This window comes from Bicyclus anynana, chromosome 7 (assembly GCF_947172395.1).
Source record: "Bicyclus anynana chromosome 7, ilBicAnyn1.1, whole genome shotgun sequence".
NCBI lineage: Eukaryota > Metazoa > Arthropoda > Insecta > Lepidoptera > Nymphalidae > Bicyclus > Bicyclus anynana.
Window position 1 is genome coordinate 3,817,368 of NC_069089.1, and position 18,907 is coordinate 3,836,274.

At 40.7% G+C, this 18,907-nt stretch overlaps 1 protein-coding gene across 1 annotated transcript in view; it reads left to right on the plus strand.

Annotated features, from left to right (window-relative positions):
- The window catches only part of LOC112043588 (protein vestigial), a 38,166-nt gene extending 19,735 nt beyond the window's left edge, over positions 1–18,431 (plus strand). The window contains exons 3-5 of the mRNA XM_024079072.2: positions 416–800; positions 4,944–5,261; positions 12,586–18,431. Of these exons, the coding sequence (XP_023934840.1) occupies positions 416–800; positions 4,944–5,261; positions 12,586–12,635 (753 nt within the window). The 3' untranslated portion in view covers positions 12,636–18,431. The remainder of the gene's footprint in view (positions 1–415; positions 801–4,943; positions 5,262–12,585) is intronic.
- The last annotated feature ends 476 nt before the right edge of the window (positions 18,432–18,907 follow it).

An 18,907-nucleotide genomic window follows, 5' to 3' on the forward strand; every position in this document is an offset into this window, starting at 1 on the left:
ATCTATCGGAAAATACAGTTTTAGGACCACAACCTCCCGATGATGAATCCAATTCATTTACCCTATTACATTTATTTTATTCATTCATGGTTACCGGTCATAGGGCGAATTCCTGTTGCCCTCTTATCTATCGGAAAATACTGTTTTAGGACCACAACCTCCCGATGATGAATCCAGTTCATTTACCCTATTACATTTATTTTATTCATTCATGGTTACCGGTCATAGGGCGAATTCCTGTTGCCCTCTTATCTATCGGAAAATACTGTTTTAGGACCACAACCTCCCGATGATGAATCCAGTTCGTTTACCCTATTAGATACATTAATTTTATTAATTCATGGGTTAGGTTACTGGTGGTAGGGCGACGCGTCGTAGAGTGCCGGACCAACGTCTGACCTTCCGCTTGTTGCAGTTGAACGTGCAAAGCTCGGGCAATGCCAGCGCAGAGTACGCGGCCGCCGTCGGCTCGGGCGTGTCCGGCGCGTCGGGCTCGGCGTCGTCGGGCGCGTCGGGCGCGCAGTCGCCGGGCTCGCCGCCGCACGCGCACCACCTGGCGCACGCGCACCTGGCGCACCACGCGTCGCCGCGCCTGCGCGCCAAGGAGGAGGACCTGTCGGCGCACGGCCGCAACAGCGCCGACGCGTCCTCCGAGTCGGAGGGCGAGTGCGGCGGCGCGGCGCGCGCCCGCGCGCAGTACGTCAGCGCCAACTGCGTGGTGTTCACGCACTACTCCGGCGACGTGGCCGCCGTCGTGGACGAGCACTTCGCGCGCGCGCTGGCGCTCGACAAGCCCAAGGGTCAGTATCTCCGCCTAATACACGCCAATACTATCCATATATAGGATATGATGCAATCCATGAAATCGTGTGTTAAGCTGCGCAATAGAAGATTTTAAATATCACCGGTTAAATAGGTGCGCTAAACTCTGAGGCAGAGAGTGATGGCAGCACATCAATTGATTACAAAAATAAGAAAACTAATGTCGAACAAAGGTTATGATTCACAACATTTGATAGGACAACTTAAACTGTAACAAAAATAAGACCCTGGAATGACAGACAACGAAAAATGAAGTCACGCACTTGTGAACGTTGTGTGTAGGGTTAAAGGATCCTTTGACTGGTAACAAACACTCCCCTTTTCCACTCAAGTCACTCTCCCGGCTATCCCAAGTAACCCATAAAGAATTATACTACAAGAGATGTGGACGGCTCGAACGCCACGAGCACACTGAAGCCGTCCGTACCGTACGTTGCAACGCGGACGGTTTCTACGCGGGATCGTACTGGGACTCTAAATCAGTTAGCGTTACGTCTTTGCCGGTAGGGTAACTAACCACAGCCGACGGCTACTACCAGACCAGATTTGAGCCAATTATAAATTCCTTAAGTGACCGTCCGGGAATAGAACCCATGACCTCTGTGTTGAGAATCACAGCACTACCAACTGCGCCAATACCCAGGTCCCGGTCCCAGGATCACTGACGAGCGCGGTACCGCGAACCGTAGCCGCAAAAACCTAGCGCGCTTCGCGGAAGCGATCCACGGCTCCGCCCTCGGCTCGGCTCGTCGCTAGCTGTCGTCCCGTCGGGCCGATGTGAATGGAATTCGCTGCGATACAAAACGATGATCAGATGACGCAACACAGACCGGTTCGCAGGCCGGGGTCGAGGCGCGGGCGGGGGGCGGGGGGCTCGCACCAAAAACTGGGTCGAATCGTGGATGCCCGGCGTGGAGCGTCGCGGAAAAACCACCGACCATTACTTAAACGTTCGGCGAAAGGAGCCGCGCGGCAAAAACCGTCGCCGCGCTGCTTTGATGACGCCGCCCGCGTCCTCCCCGCGCCGCATAGCTCTGAAGGGTTGTTTGATTTCTGACCGAGCTAGATCATTTCGTATCTATTTACCTAAACTAATCAGCCCCTGCATTCTTTAAAGTGTCATCACTCATTTCCAGGGCAAATAAGTACGTTGTTAATGACATTTTATTTTTGCTTTCCCTTTTAAACTTCGCTCGCTGGATGCATACGGTTCAGGATCGTGATGTTTGGAAGTACAAAAGTCTTATGTCCTAAGTGGACGTCCATCGGCTGATATGATGATGATGATGATGATGATGATGATGATGATGATGATGATGATTGTAAATAAAGTTCAAATTCTAATAATGTTATAGGCGAATATTATAAATAAATTACATCGACGAGTATAAAATAGCGGAATCACACCCCTGATCTGTGGTCACCCTTGGTTTAGTCTATTTATTTAGTCGTCTAATACCTAGTTAAAGCATAAAATTTAATTAAGTTTTCTTTGGTCTTTGACCAGACCTGCCCCTGTAGCCAAGTGGCATGTCGATTCTCTTTCTACGATCGCTAACGCTTTGAAAACTAGAAAATATAGGAATGACATTTGCTATCGACAGGTCACGTGATCAAGATCTGTCATCCCCATATATTTTTCTAGTTTTCGAAGCGTTAGCGATTGTAGAAAGAGAATCGACGTGCCATTTGGTTACAGGGGCTGAGCCACTACCAACATGGGTGACCAATGACCATGGCTACAATGCAGTAGCGAAGAATAAAATTTTCTCGTAGGTAACTCGTTCATGTGGTTTTTTAGTCTGAATGTGTTTTTGGCTGAGTACCTACCTACCTACGTAAAATTAATTACGTCCGTTATTTTTTAATTAAAAGTTAATTGTATTTAAAGTTGTTCTACAAATATTGTTTTATACAATAACTAGCGGACGCCCGCGACTTCGTCCGCGTAAATTTCGATGTCAACTTTTCTACTACCCCTACCCTACCCTACCTCTACCCTACCACTACCCCAACCCTACCCAACCCCTACATCTACCCTACCCCTACCCTACTCTACCCCTACCCACAGCCTACCCCTACCCTACTCCAAACCTACTCCTACTCTACCCCTACCTTACCTACACCCTACCCCCATCCTACCCTTACCCTCATCCTACCCCTACCCTCCCCATACCCTATCCTTTTCCTACCCCTATCCCACCAGTACCCCTATCTCACGCCTATCCTACCCCTACCCTACCACTTCCCTATCCTACCCGTACCTCTACCCTACCACTACCCTACCTCTACCCCTACCCTACCACTACCCTAAACCCGGCCCTAAACCTACCCTACCCCTACACTACCCCTACGCTTCCCTACCCGTACCCTACCCTACCCTGTAACTTCTCTATCTTACTCCTACCCATAGCAAAATCGGTCCAGTCCTTCGAGAGTGGTGGTATGACCAAGAGAAATAGAGACTTCTATGCTAATAATATAAAGAGGTAAAGTTCGTGAGGTTGTAGGAGGTCATCTCTGGATTTACTGGACCGATTTGGAAAATTGTTTTACTAATAGAAAGCTACGTTATTTGCGAGTGTCATAGGCTATGTTTGATCCCCATATTCACACGGGAACGGGAACTACGTAAATGAAAGCGCCGGGCGTCATATAGCGGAATTTCTGCGTCTTTTAGAAATTTTGTATTATCTCCGAAACTATTTAAGTAATTAACATACTGTAAAGGGCAAATCTTATCTCCATAATATCCTTGTGATTATTAAATAATTTATTTTAATAAGGATTAAAGTTTAGTTATATAAATAATGACGTAAACCTAACTATATAAAATTAATAATTTTTAAAACACAAAAGGTACTATATCTGCTAATATATAGAAGATAGATATATGGTGTCGCGGACTTTTTTGTAGAACTTTTAAAGATACATAAAGTATCCATACATTAATTTCAATTTTACACAATAGTCAAGGCAGCGCATGCGATAAGTTTGTTTAAGAGGATTTTCAGTCCGACCTGTATGACAAAACCTGTGATAACTCAGCTAATATGTATGATACCAATATAAAATATAGCCTATAGCACTCCCCGATAATGTAGCATTCTACTGGTGAAAGAATTTTTAAAATCGGACCAGTAGTTCCGAAGATTACCCCATTTAAAAAATGTGACAAACTTACAAACTTACAAACTTTACCTCTTTATAATATTAGTATAGATTAAAAAATGTGACAAACTTACAAACTTACAAACTTTACCTCTTTATAATATTAGTATAGATTTACACTTACCTATACAAATTTAACATTGTCATATTTTATTTTACATTTTTGTTAGTTTTACAGCGTTCATTAGTCGGTTTTTTTTTTATAAAAAGGGGTGGAATGATGCGGTGGTAACACACACATAGACGTGATATATGTAAATGTATAATGCTACTTGTGCATTTCGTAATAAATGACAAGTCGATGTCGGGCATTCTGTCGCTCAATCGTTATCCTGTAGTTGTATGCTTCAGTCAGTTAGTGTTTATCAGTGGAGCCTACGTTTTATTGATTACCCACAACCGCAACACGGGACACGATATGCCTTACATCCTACTGATTTTATAAACGTTTGGATGTTTGTTACTCTTTAACGCCGCTACAACTAAACCGATTTGGCTGAAATTTGGAATATAAATAGATTTTACTTTGGATTAACACATAGGCTTTTACACTTTTTATCCAGAAAAAATCCTTGGATTCACGAGATTTACTAAAACCTTATGATTTAGATGATGTGAGTGTTTCTTACTCTTTCACGCCTCGGCTACTGAACCGAATCGCCTGAAATTTGAAGTAGGTAGGTAGAGATAGATTATACTCTGGATTAACACAAGCTACTTTTTATCCCGAAAAAAATCCATGGATCTCGAGGGATTTGTAAAAAAGTAAATTCGCGAATTGACTTTTTCACAATTCACAATTGTGAAGAAGTCGCGGGCGCCCGCTAGTAGTACCATATACTTATGTACAAACAACTCATGTATTAAAAGGTAACCCAATAGGAATCGGGTTGTTAAGAACCATCGCCCCTGCTACAATGTAAACGTATCTAAATCGGAGTGTGTTGCAGAGGGCGTCCCGCTGTCGGCGCGCAACCTGCCCGCGTCGTTCTTCAACGCGGCGGCGGGCGGCGGCGGCGCGTGCGCGCTGGAACTGTACGAGTACGACCCCTGGCACCAGCACTACGGGTACAACGCGCACCGGCACGCGGCGGAGTACCACGCGCACCACGGCATGGCGGCGGGCTACGGCGGCCTGCTGCTGGGCCGCGGCTCGCTGCACGCGCAGTACAAGCCGGTGGAGTGGCCGCACCACGCGCACCACGCGCACGCCGCGCCGCACCTCGACCCCGCCGCCTGCTCGCCCTACTCCTACCCGGCGCCGCCAGGTCAGTACTCTACTCCAGCGGTCATATAGGGGGTGGGCCGGGTGGGCCGTGCCCACCCTAGAATGGACCTGTGCCCAAGTATTCTGGGCTACTGTAACGGACGAAACAAAACACAGAAATATTCGGTGAAAATGAGCTCTTCGGGACGTATATCGTTGCAAGGAATGTAGACGGTTGGGTAATTCGTAACGAACTGGGGGGTTTAAATATCTGTCAAAACTGACAGTTGCCCTTGAAGGTTATACGTTCCGTGCTTTGCCCGGCCAGTTTATTTTATTAAATAGGTACAATAAATAAGGTCGGGATTTCCTTTTTAAATACATATTACAATAATTTGCGTCGCCAACAGCTAACTATTCCTATGGATTTCTATTATTTCTGTTATGATACTAAAAATAGACTTGATTTCAAGGGCCATGCCCACCCTAGGAAATAATCCTAGATACGCCACTGCCAGCGGTTCCCGAATTCTTTTGACATCGGAACTCTTTTTGTTTAACCATTTTTCGGCGGAACCCTAGCATAAGAAAGAAGTAAACTAAAGACGTTACCGGTAGCATATCGATTCCCTACAGAGTGCCATGGGATTTTGGAATGCAATATTTTATAAAATGAATATTAAATTACGTCAATTAATATTATCACAAGTGAAACGACTTACAATATGGAAATCTGGAATCGCGGAACCCCTGAAGGTCTTTCACGGAACCTCAGGGTTCCGCGGAATACCTTTTGGGAACCGCTGCTCTACTCTGAGACGAATATTTTAGCACAAGCTAACGCCGCGCGGTTTCCGTTCGCGTAGGAATACGGGGATAACATATAGATTCCTCGATAAATGGGCTATCTGACACTGAAAGATTTTTTCAAATCGGACCAGTAGTTCCTAATATTGGCGAGTTCAACCAAGCAAACAAACAAAAGTCTTCAGCTTAATAATATTAGTATAGATAGATTCTATGGATTCACTGTGTGAGCGCCATCGTGTGGCATAGAGAAAAACTCCGAGCAGAGCGCTGGACTTATTTCCAACCGGTGTAGGGTTAAGAAATCCATTGACCATTGTAATTTTTGTGCGTGCTAAAAGCGTGTTTTTTTAGTTTTTTAAACTATTTAAAGTTTTTTATTATTACAATATGGACTAAGGACAAAATATATAAAATATCCAAAATTTTTCGAACACTTTGCAACCGAGTAGGAATCTGTTTGGTGTTGTTCGTCTTGCATGTATCTACCTAGGTATATTTTTAGTAAGTTTTCTCTACATCTATACTAATATTATAAAGAGGAAGCCTTTGTTTGTATGTTTGTTTGTTTGTTTGTAATGAATAGGCTCAAAAACTACTGGACCGATTTTAAAAATTCTTTCACCATTCGAAAGCTACATTATACAACCACAAGTAACATAGGCTAAATTTTTTTAGGAAAAAAATAGGGTTCCGTAGGAAATTTGGGACACAAGGTGTAAAAACTCAACCAGAAAAGTTACTTTTTTTGCGTACGCTACCAAAACTATAAAAGATAGAACCATAAAATGTTCTAATTAATTGTAGATCTTATAAATATTTACAAAAAAGTCCGCGACACACTATACCTATATATGTCGAGTGAGGCACAACAACCATTCTTTAATTTAAAAATAGGGTAGGGTAGGGGTAGGATAGGGGTAGTTGAAAGTTTACATCGAGTTTCACGCTGACGAAGTCGCGGGCGTCCGCTATTACATTAATATAGAGAGGAGTAGATTAGAAAGAATATAGGTAACCCAGTTGCCTAATGTCTCGGCGCGGGCAGCGGCGGCTTGTTCGGCGATGTTTTACGGCGGATCTCATTAATTCTATTGCATCGAGCGATCGCATTCTTGTACGCGACGCGAGCGGCGAGCCGCCGCCGTACGCGCGATCAAACGACAGATAAATAACAGAGGGCGGCGCGCGGCTCAAAGACATTCCGGCGCGGGGCGCGGATGTTTTAATTGCGATGATTTAGGCGCTCTCGCGGAGACAAAGCCGCCGCCCTCCGCTAATTTTTCATTCTTACCATCGGTGGAACAAACATGGTAGTAACTGCAAACGTCGTTAGATATAGGTCGCGCCACGCTGGTCTGGACACGAGGAGTGTGATTGCGCAGTAAACGAATACATGAGATCAATAGGGATGATGACAGTTTTTTAAATTGTATATAAATTAAAAGTATACTAATAGTAAAGCAATTTTGTAAAAGGAACAGGGTATCTGCGATCATTACTTTCGGAGCTACAGGGATTTAAAGAGTCAGATTTGCGGCGCTGCCGCGGATCCCTGAAAAACGCCCCATACAAAATGGCTCGAAATAATGACGTCATAGGCAATGTAATGATCGTTAGATTTGTATGCGTGTTCAAACAAAATTATTAATATCTTTGTTATTTGTGCGTTTATGCTTATAGTTCATATATTAAAAAATGTCACATTTAATGTAAGGAAGCTAAAACTGTATAAATTTTCATCTAATTCCGATAAAATATTTTTAATAGTTTTTGAAATTTTATAATCTCATTTATTTTGCAAATATCCAGACAATCTTTGCTTTTTATGTATAAATTAGTTAACATTGACCCTATTTACCCGAATGTATCATAAAAATCAATATATTCAAACCTAGTCATCATCCCCATTCTGTAACTTTACACACGCCGACGGATTTATTGTAGCTGCAGACCGGTAGTATCGGTACATTGGTATTTGGGTTTCGGGATTTGATGTCGATGTCTGAACGACCTTTATAGGGGTGTTGGGTAAATATTCACACCGGTGCAAAGTTACGATTCGAAGTTTTAAGCTTATTGATAGTTAAAAATAAACTGAAGTAAGCAAGATGGTCAAGTTTTTCACGTTATTTCAAAGATTGGAATGAAATTCTCTTATATTTATATCAAAATTCACGAAAAGTTTCACGTCGCTTGCAAGGATAAGGATAACTGCAACCCTATTCGCCGTTCGCAAAGACAATGTAGAGCGTGTTTGTGTGACAAAATCTGACAACATCCAAATTAAATCGTTGATGTATATGTCTAAGTTCAAGTCTAGTGTATTTTAGCTTTTTCAGAGATGTAAAGTGTTCCAACTGTGTAATTTTAATATTTCCATGATCAAAACTGACGACGCCAAAGTTTGAATTAAAGTTGCGTTGTGGATGTGATGTGAACCCGTTGTAGGCGCGTAAACGTCATACAGGAATACCGATATGCATTACTGTCGATGTATATAAAATGTAGAACCGCTTCAAAAAGAAACAGAATCGACCTACATATCCCAGCCGGAATAGCTACGCAGTTGACGCAGTCACAGCGGATTTGAAGTGTAGTTTTTAGAAATCGAGAAATGCATAGGTACAAAAGTAATTAAGACGTGGTCTGCTGTGTGCCTTCTGTGCAGTGGCGTAGCGTGCTTTAGAGAGGCCATGTATCAAAATTATTTGGGAGGCCTAATAGACGAGTGGCAAATCCCGAATGTTCACCATAAAGTATTGCTGTGGTAGCTTCGCCCCTGCTTTTGTGATATTGCCTGAATCACCTCCATTAAAACTTATTGGTGGGAGTATACGGTGAGTAACTTAAGTGATAAGCCAACTGCAAATTTCACTTGATATTAAATGTCTGCCTAAGATGGAAACTAAATGCACAAATTGTAGGTACAAAGAGGAGAATTTCCCCTCCAATAAGTTCATAGTGAATCCTTAGGTTAGGTATGCAAAGCATTTATGCATAGGTATTTGAAGAGCACGCCACTGGCTGAGCATAACCTATTAAAAACCATATGCAGTAGGTAGGTAGGTACCAGCGGCGAAGAGTTCTTGCAAGCTGATTCCCGCCGGGTTACCTTTAAAAATCCTTGCATATTCATTGTTGCACCTAGATATGTGAAAGTGGAGTTTGTATCACGCTATATGAATTTATTTTTCATTGGGACGGCTTAGCTTCATCTAAATTGCATCCTTCGCCACTGGTACTCGTAGGTACATGCGGTAGGTACCTACACTCGCACCCACACAGTCATACAGTACAGCGGCCGGCATCAATCAACGCCGAGGGCGGGACGTGGGGGGAGGGAGGAATTTAATTTGGCCAACCCTCCCCCTCACATTAATTTTAATCGCCATCATTAAACGATGAAAGCGGGACCTCCGCTGCCATTCACTGAACACATCTCGTGTTATGAGAGAGATTTAACATATAAAAACCTAAAAAAGGCCCCGCGGTTTCACCCGCACAGTTTCAATTCCTTTAGGAATACGGGAATAAAATATAGCCCATGTTACTCGCTAATAATGCAGCTTTTCATTGGTGAAATAGTTTATGAATAAGTCCAGTATTCGTAACACACATATATGTACCTAGGTATGTAGCGTACCTACCTACTCGTGAAATCCAGTTTTCACAAATCCATAGAGCCATTTTCCGGGATAGTAAGTAGGTACCTACTCTATATACCTATGTTGCTCAATAACCTCTTCTATTTTCCAGTGAAAGTCCCATTAAAATCAGTCCAGCCTTTTCAAAGAAACTAAAAAAACTACCTACCTACCTTGAGAAAATACAGCCGACTATTTTCTCATTTATTTATTAGTTCTTATTTTAAAATTTTTAACAATGGTTATATAAAAATAAAATACAAAACACAATTAAAAATTTATAAAAAAAAAACAACTCTCCCGCTAAGGGACATTTGAGTGCCCAAGCAACTGACGGTCAGGGCTCCAGAGTGAGGAACCTCCTCACAATACGCGCCGTCTCAAGAATCACTGCAAATCACCAAATGCAATTCAAATCACGCATGACGCTTAAGTAACTGCAAATTTAGCATCCCGGGCTCCCCTACTATAGGTAACTACCTAGCTTACAAACACTTTTGAAAGTTTGACAATTTGTTTGACAATTTGACTCTATCACCAGTTCGGAAGGCAAATTCTGCTGAGAAGAGCCAGCAATAAACCTTTTTTAAAATAATCATTATTTCCAACTAGCGGACGCTCGCAACTTTGTACTTGTGAAATTTTCTTTTTTTTTTTCAAATTCAGTTTTTCACGAATCCCGCAATAACCTCAGATTTTTCCGGGATAAAAAAAGCCTTCAATGAACTCGATAGGTTATACCCAGTTATTTAACACAGTTATTTTGAAATCACAGACATACACTACATATTATTTACATATAGATATGTAGGGGAGAGAGGCTAGTTGTAACACTTTTCCCAGTTTTCATTGGAGTGACTAAACTATTCAGTATTTTAATTGAAAAATGCTTTTATATGATTAATCATGTAGGTATATAGACATAATATATTTCTACAATGTTTTTGCCCGAATCTATAATTAATTTTTAGTTTGGTACCGATTTATAGGACACTTTGTGGAATAAGTCGTTTGTTACCCCAACTTAACTTACCCCATTGCTGGTTGTTGTACCCTCTTTGGAAGTTGTACTAAACTAGTGTAGGGCACTAGTTTAGTACAATTAAAACTACAGATTTTATTATTCATGGATTGTATTAAACAAAAAAATAATAAGAAATTATATTTATTACTAACTGTTGAAATGAATAATTATCGTTTAATTATATATAGGTTAATTGTCAGTAGAAACATTTTCACTAAGGTAGGTTAGGTTAGGTTAGGTTAGGTATAATCAACGTTTCAATTTTTTTTTTAATAAATTCCTAATATACCTAATACACAAAATATTTGAAACTGGCAGTGTTATTAAGCTGTTATTACTCACCCCCGTTACAACAAGCCCCTCTCTCCCCTATGGATGATGTTTTTAACATTTCAACCTACCTTTATAAAAATTATCTACTTGTGTATTGTACCTACTTAATAAAGATGAAAGCCGATCCAAAAGGCAGCTTTGTCGTTAATAAATCCATTAATTGTGTAGGTACCTAATAAGCTTGCTTGCTTGCTTGCTTAATAGACGTAGGTACTCGTATTTTAACAGTAGCAGGGAGATATGAATATTAAGCATCTATGAAGTGCAACGTCGTGTTGAAAATTGCTCACTTTTTGCTCATACCAATACTCAATATTTATTTAATTAAGCAACTTCTCTTAAAAATACCTTTTCTAGTAGGTATTCTATTTCGACTAGGATGGAATCCGAACACTTCAGGATTCCACGCACCCTCGTTCCTTTGAATCCCTGGCGAGCACGTATCGCATGGCGCGCGTCGGGCGGCGGCGCGGGGCGGAGGGGCGTGGTTCTGGACCAATGGTGGCGCGCTGACCGCTGCCCCCCGGTCACTGCCCCCGCTCACTGCCCCCGCTGCCTGCCCCCGCAGCCCCCGGCCCGCTGTCCGCTCAATACAAGCGGGGAGGCTCAATCTCGCGCCCTGTCAATTACTGCCCCGCGCCGCAATTAACCGGTCGTCGCCACCGCAACTGTAATGAATGCCTCTATTGTGCCCCCCGTCCCCCCGCCGCTAATAGACAGTATTATAGCTAATAGTTACAGAGAAGTCTTTGCACCAGAAATATCCTCATAGTGCTCTGATATTTAAATCTCTCTATCATCAGTGGTTATCTGCTTGTTCCGTCATTCGTTAAATGCTTAAAGAACTTGCCTTAAAGATGCCAAATCTTTTTATACATATATCTATAGGTATGTACTTCGGTAGTATTATTGGTTTTGATAAAATCATCACTATCAGCATTAGCAGGCCAACAATGTCTCACTAATTATAGAAGAGGGGATATGTAGTGGTGCTTAGGCTCACCACTCTTCGCCAATAGATACGGGTTGGCGGGCTTATGGTGATAATGTTAAATTAACAACACTATCATAATTATGTTATTGACGTTGACCGACGTCTCGACGTGTTCTCCGAGGCACGCAGATTTAACAGTACCAACTTCCCAACTCCGGGGTAATTTTAACTGAAAATTTCTAAGAAAGATTATTAAGAACATTAAATATTTTAAAGGTACCTATAGTTTTTAGAGTAGGTATATATTATGTTATTGCGACTACTCACTGGTTTATATGCTCCTTCAAGTTAGGTAACCTGGAAAAGATAACTATTATTGATAAGGTCGCCTCATTTCGCACAGCATTCTATGCCTAGTTCTCAGATATTGTATGTGTTTATATGTTTGTTGCAATGAAGTTCTTTAAACAAATAAATAAAGATACCTACCTTAATAAGTAGTAGATACAATTTATTGGTCGACCAAGGACCATTCAAACCAAGGAACTTGAGATCCAAAATCACATAGCTGGACCAACAGTTTTTCTTAGTGTAGATGCAATCAACTATATCAGTAGCTGACGCGTGTGTTGTTGTACAGGTCTGGAGGCGCCGGTGCAGGACACGTCGAAGGACCTGTACTGGTTCTGAGCGCGCGCGCCATCCTACGAAGGCCGCGTACCGCCCTGGGAAGGCCTCGTGCCGCCCTGCGCCGCCCCGCGCCAGCTGACTCTGCGTCGCGCGCCCGGCGCCGGCCGCCACTCTAGTGCGACGTGCGCGGTGGACTTTTAGTGAATTCGGTGGAGATTCGCTCGATTCGATTTCTCACATTTTGTATTCATAGCGGTTTGCGTTTTTTTTACTGGTTTTACGGCTTAGGAATGAAGTTCTTCTTATGTGGTGAGTGTTTAAGGCTTTTTTGGAAAATTAAAAAATATCATTGTAGTCAATATAAATCAACCTCCTAATACTCTCTGTTACTCTGGTACTTTTATCCATAGTTACATGTCGATTTCTGTCAGTAAGTACCTACCATATCATTCTACGTATTGTACCTACCTAAGTAAGCTTCTTATAAGAACTTTTTTCATAAAAAAATACGCAAATCGCTAGAAATGCAAACCGTACAGAAAATCATGTAATGTTTATCGTTCATACAAAATAAGTATCTCACTCGTGTGAGTCGCAACTCGCAGACCAACGCCGTAGTCTTTGTCGCATGACGGACTACGGACTGTCGGTGGGCGTACAACCGGCGTGGAAATCATCTTGGACTAAGGCCTGCAATAGCCACATCTACCTCATTTTATGAAAGCTGAAAATGCGTGTTCCTACCATGTAAGTAGCCAATTATGGTGTTTGCCTAGTGGTAACCAATTATAAATAAAATAATTATGAAGTTTGGTAGTGGTTTTGGAATTAGCAAGTATCAAGGGTTTGAATTAGCAAGTAATCGTCCAAATCTAAGTCTACTTAGCTTCATGGCAAACCTTAGAAAAATACCATTTAATATCAAACTTCAGTGTATAATAATAACATTCAGTACCAGTGGCGGATTTACCCTAAGGCGCAGTAGGCCCGGGTCTAGAGTGTTCAGATGTTAGGCAGTTATTTGTGACAAAAAAAAATGTGGGGAAAAAAAATGAAAAAAGATCCAACTTTCACCAATTACAACAATTTTTAATTTCAACACTTTCTTTTTCATTAAATCTTAAAACCGATTAAAATGCGCAATTTTCCCCAAAACCTACGAAAGCATTACGAAATCAAACTTTGATCAAATTAAAAAAATAATTTATTTATCATTGCATTGAATACAAATGCAATTCATAAAAGAGAGGCCTAGGGCGGTCAAGACTACAAATCCGCCACTGTTCAACACTATGCCCTTGCAGGTGAGAATCCAAAACAACAGCTGGTAGAAGATGTAAATTTTGGTCATATATTTTTGTACGTTATTTTTTTTACCATCCATGAATAAAAAATAAGAAAACACCTAATGGCGTACAAAATTGTATAACCAAAACCGGAAAAATCGCACTACGAGTATTTATTGCTTTATGATCTGGAGTCTTGAAACCTGCTACCTCACAAAAAGTCACTGCGAATCTTCCTACCGTACTTACTCGTATATACATATAATAGAAGCGTAGGCTGACAAACTCTCAGCCTTTATAAAATGAGGTATGTCTGGCTATCACAGACTCTCGTTCTATCTGTGATAATTCTGTTTATCGACGTCGGTGTCATGCGCCCTGTGACAGTCCGCCGGCGTGTGGCGTGTCATGTATATACAGTAGGCTAGAGTGTAATTACGTAGGCTAGCTGGCGTCCGCGCGGGCGACCAATCATTACCTGCATCACAGGGGCGGCGCTAGACGTCGGCGGCCTTCAGGGGCCCCTTAGTGCCCACTGGAAAAGTAAAATTTAAATATATGAAATTAAATGTAAAATGATTTTAAAAATTATGTTATTAAATTTAGTGTTATACACAAACTACAAGTTAAATTTTAAAATATTGTTAGTCCTTGACAAATAGAATGATTTTTATTTAATGTTGGATTTTAGAAACACCGTAATGTCTATTCGAAATTACGATGCCACATACCTACATATATCGTTGGCCGTCGGGGTTTTAAAAAGCAAGTGATGAATTTAAAATGAGTCTAATAATGATATTTTAAATGATAATGTAAATAAAAGAAATACTAAGTAATAAAATAGGTAAACACAATAATAAAATAGGTTAAGACAAAAAAAAATTTGACATTGTCACCAGACTAATCTATAGCTAGACCTCGATCCAAAATACTTTTGCCAACTAGTAAAATAGTGAGGCCCGTAAACACGTTGCTGATACCGTCGACGTTTGGCGCCGCCCCTGCATACCTACATTGTAAGATAGAGTCTAGAATACTGAGAGAAATTAATGAGTGTCTGCGCCGCAACGCCCCACGTGGAAAACTGGGGCCACGAAAACATAACTATGCGTACACCAGTTCTTTAGACGCTCAATGAAACAAGTCATGTTACTAACGAATAAATAAATATACTTAAACAATAAACACATCACTATTTAGCCCCAAAGTAAGCTTACTGAGTAGCTTGTGTTGTGGGTACTAAGATAGTTAATATTATAATATTCATATACATTTATATACTACATATAAATACTTATATTATGATGAATGTTAATGTTGAACCTTTTATTTTCGTTGTTCTTAGAATATACAAAAATAAATTTCTATTTTCTATTACAAAATACTAAAATAATACAGTTGATATCTAGTTTTTGAACTCTACAAATATTTTTGATGTCACTTAAGTGGGTATGAACTTTGAAATAGGTTTCCCTAAAATGTAAGTACATACCTATTTAAACATACACGTTTGTTAACATTTTTATTCGAATAACTTATCTGTGATAGATACAGTAGAGTTATATTTATTACAAACATTTGATTTACGCATACAGACACCATAAAATTAGCCAATATTTATTGTTTACTATTATTTATTACTTATTGATTTAGAGCTCTGGGTAAAATACAGTCGCGTTTATAAAAACCACTATTATTATTCAACTGTTTCACAATCTATCATAAATTATAGATAATAATAATCCTTATCTAACTTATTTATAAATACTTAAGTAGATAAAAAAGTTGATCATTACAGTAAGAAAAATTGAATTATAAAGTACATTTAATACGAGTATAAGTACTTTATTTATGATTTGCTCATATTTTATTAAATACTTAATGAACTTACTTCTGAACCTGGTGGAACCTTTAAGTGGTAGCCTTCAGGCGGCGTGCGGCGCGGGCATTAGCGATATATAAATTAGTTATGTGTTCCTGAAGTATTATTATGTTTTATTTAAATTTTATGACCGTCTCCATCGCGGATCTTCAAGTGTTACATGTGAGCGACGACACATAGGTACACCGCGCGAGTGGCGGCGTTAGACTAATCGTGGACGTTGGTGACATTGACTTTACGAGACACTTTACAATTAAGAAATACGCTTTAGATTGTTAACAACAACTCCGGCATCCCTGATTCCTGGCTGCGGTTTCGCCTTAATCTTTCTTACATTGATGAAGTTCATCAGTTTAGCTTGCAATCGCCCAAAGGCTAAAACTAGATACGTTTGTTTTATACTTTCATACTATTGCCTTCTTGTCTTCCTATTTTCGAAAGACTGTATAGCTTTGGATGTAGTAGTAAAGTGTACTGACAAGCATTTTATAGGCGCGCAAGCCTGTTAAACTTGAGAAGCATCGACAATTTAAAAACTTGTTGGGTATTAAATTATCACCCGTCTTGATTGATTTCTAAGCAAAGGTTTTTTGAAAAACGCAATTCAATATTTACATTTCCCGCACCACTCAAAAAATTCAAGTGTTTCTGCTGTGTCGACGTGCCTTTATTTTACACAAATAAGGTGTTACCGCTGTCAACTAATTAATTTATTCAAATTAAAACTGTTTGCTGGGCATACCTTTATCTACTAAATTGAAAGATCATTTTTCGGCAACAATTGTGAAAGACTATGCTTTGAATAACTTTTGAGATATTTTCGCGAAGCTCCTTGCTCTTTGAAACGCAAGGCCGTCGACGCGCACTGACGTCGCCAACGCCTGACGCCGCCACTGAGCGCGTTATCATTATAGTATACGCTAAAGTTCTAGTCCACTCTGAAGTTGCAACACGCTGAACTGGTACCTTTGTAGCCTGAGATTTCGTGCACTGCGCAGCCAAACGCTCCGTCTTCAGAGCGGAATGGAACTTTGGCGTGATTTATAGCATTGTAGATTGATTATATTACAATAAGAGACAGCTACAGATGCGACCGTGCGAGCTATGCCTACCAGTGTTCGGCGGAGATACTCACTATGTCATCTCACGAAAACTATTTAGTATTTAGTATGTTAAGCGCTGTACAGTTAAGAGTAAATCAACCTCAAATATATATTAGAGAGAAATACCTACAGTCTACTCTCGATGATTTGATTCGCAACCAGTCTGTGCTTCGCAGCTCTCTGTAATTTGAAGCATTCATCATGCACGCATCTGTGATTTGTTTACTTAGTAGCTCACGCCAGTATCATAGTTCATTAGGCAATCGTAGGACTTAAGTGGCTTATTCAACAGAAAATTACGAACGTCCGAGATTCGTCTTACTTTATGTGAATGTTTAAAATAATAAATTACGAATTTTAGTCACTCTTGTTTACTTGGTTAAATAAACTCTTGTTATCTTGTAGTATTTTTTTTCTCAGATCAGTGTCAAATTATTGAGAGTCTACTGAATATTGTTTGTCACGTTTCGATCGCATGAAACACTGATACGTAGTATCTAGTACCTATGTAGAGCTCCGGCAGCAAATATTGTATATAGTCGTAGAATCGTATTTGGATATATTGTACCTATTTCATTAGCAAGTAAAAGCTGTGTGGGAGTAACGCTGCGACAGTCGCGTTACAAAATTCTGTCACTTCTGTGTTTTGCGACGGTGCCACGCTGTGCAGGGCATGGCGTGGGCCACAATATGTGCAATATAATTAACATAACCTACAAGAACGCGACGCGACAGTCGCGATTGCTATGCACGCGCTAGTATCGTTTAACTGTATGACGTATTGCTCTTAGATGGTACGAGCGATATGCAGTTTATTCATAAAGAATTTTTCTATGACAGCTTCATGCATCATAGACTTACATTGCGACTGTCGCGTGTGTGACGGTGCCAACACCCGTACCTACTCATTATTAAGGTCCCAATATACAGTGTAATTTTTATCGACCGATTGAATATCGAATATCTACCACATTACTAAGTGTTAGAGTAAAACTTGAAAAGGTACGGGCGTTCGAACGACGTCTTCTGCAGTTTCATATTGTAACGAGTGCAAGTTTCATCTATAGAAATTCTAATGACACTGAACACGCTCCTTGCTGTACTGCTGGTGATGGCACGATACCTACGAGAATTCAACTCTTATCTAACGGTTTGTGGTACCGTGGTTAACTTATGTGGCTCGTGGTTTCAAGTTCTGGGCCGCGATATAAAATATCAAGCTTTTCTTTCTTACAAGATGGTCTTGATCAGATTTCGCAGCTTACAGCTGGGAAGTTCGTGTTGTTACACCCCGTGTCTCGGACAGCACGTTGTACTGTTAGTCATCATGAACATCTAACAGTGTAATATAGGTTGCATTATGATGCTAAGCCCGCCAACTCGCATTGTATAGGATGGGTAGCCTGGCCCTGCAGTGGGCCATTAAATAAATAAATGAATTGATTAATGAAGCTTGCACTCGCCTGTATCCTCACGCGCTGACAGCGCTGCGGCCACCTCTCTGTACATAGCTGCCGCAGCGCCGACCTCTGTATAGAACCGCTTCAGGAGCGGCCTCAATAAATATTATTTGCAAAATGTACACTCTCGTTTTATTTATTTACCTCTCGACGCTCTGTGCACATGTAGATACCTAACAGACTCCCTAACTACCAGATTATTTCCTTGATTATCAAAATATATTTATTTAATGTGGCATAATGGGGACTGTAGACCTGTGTAATGGCTTTAATTTCAACTCACCACAAATGAAATGAGTAGAGCTTAATGTCATCCAAGATAGGATAGTATGACGGTCCATAACGGTACCTACAAAAGTCAAAATCCTCTCGAAATGTCTCTCGAGCCCATTTTAGTGCGAGGCCGTGAGCGTGGGCCCGCTTCGCCCACGCCTAGCTACGCCACTGCTGCTGCGATTCGCAATCCGATTTGCGAGTAAACCGAGAGCATGTCATAGTAGGTAATTAGGTGATTAAGTATGTATTCGATATAGAATAACCTATGTGTATAAAAACTGCTAAAACAAAATGAACTACTAAATATATATTCATTACAAAT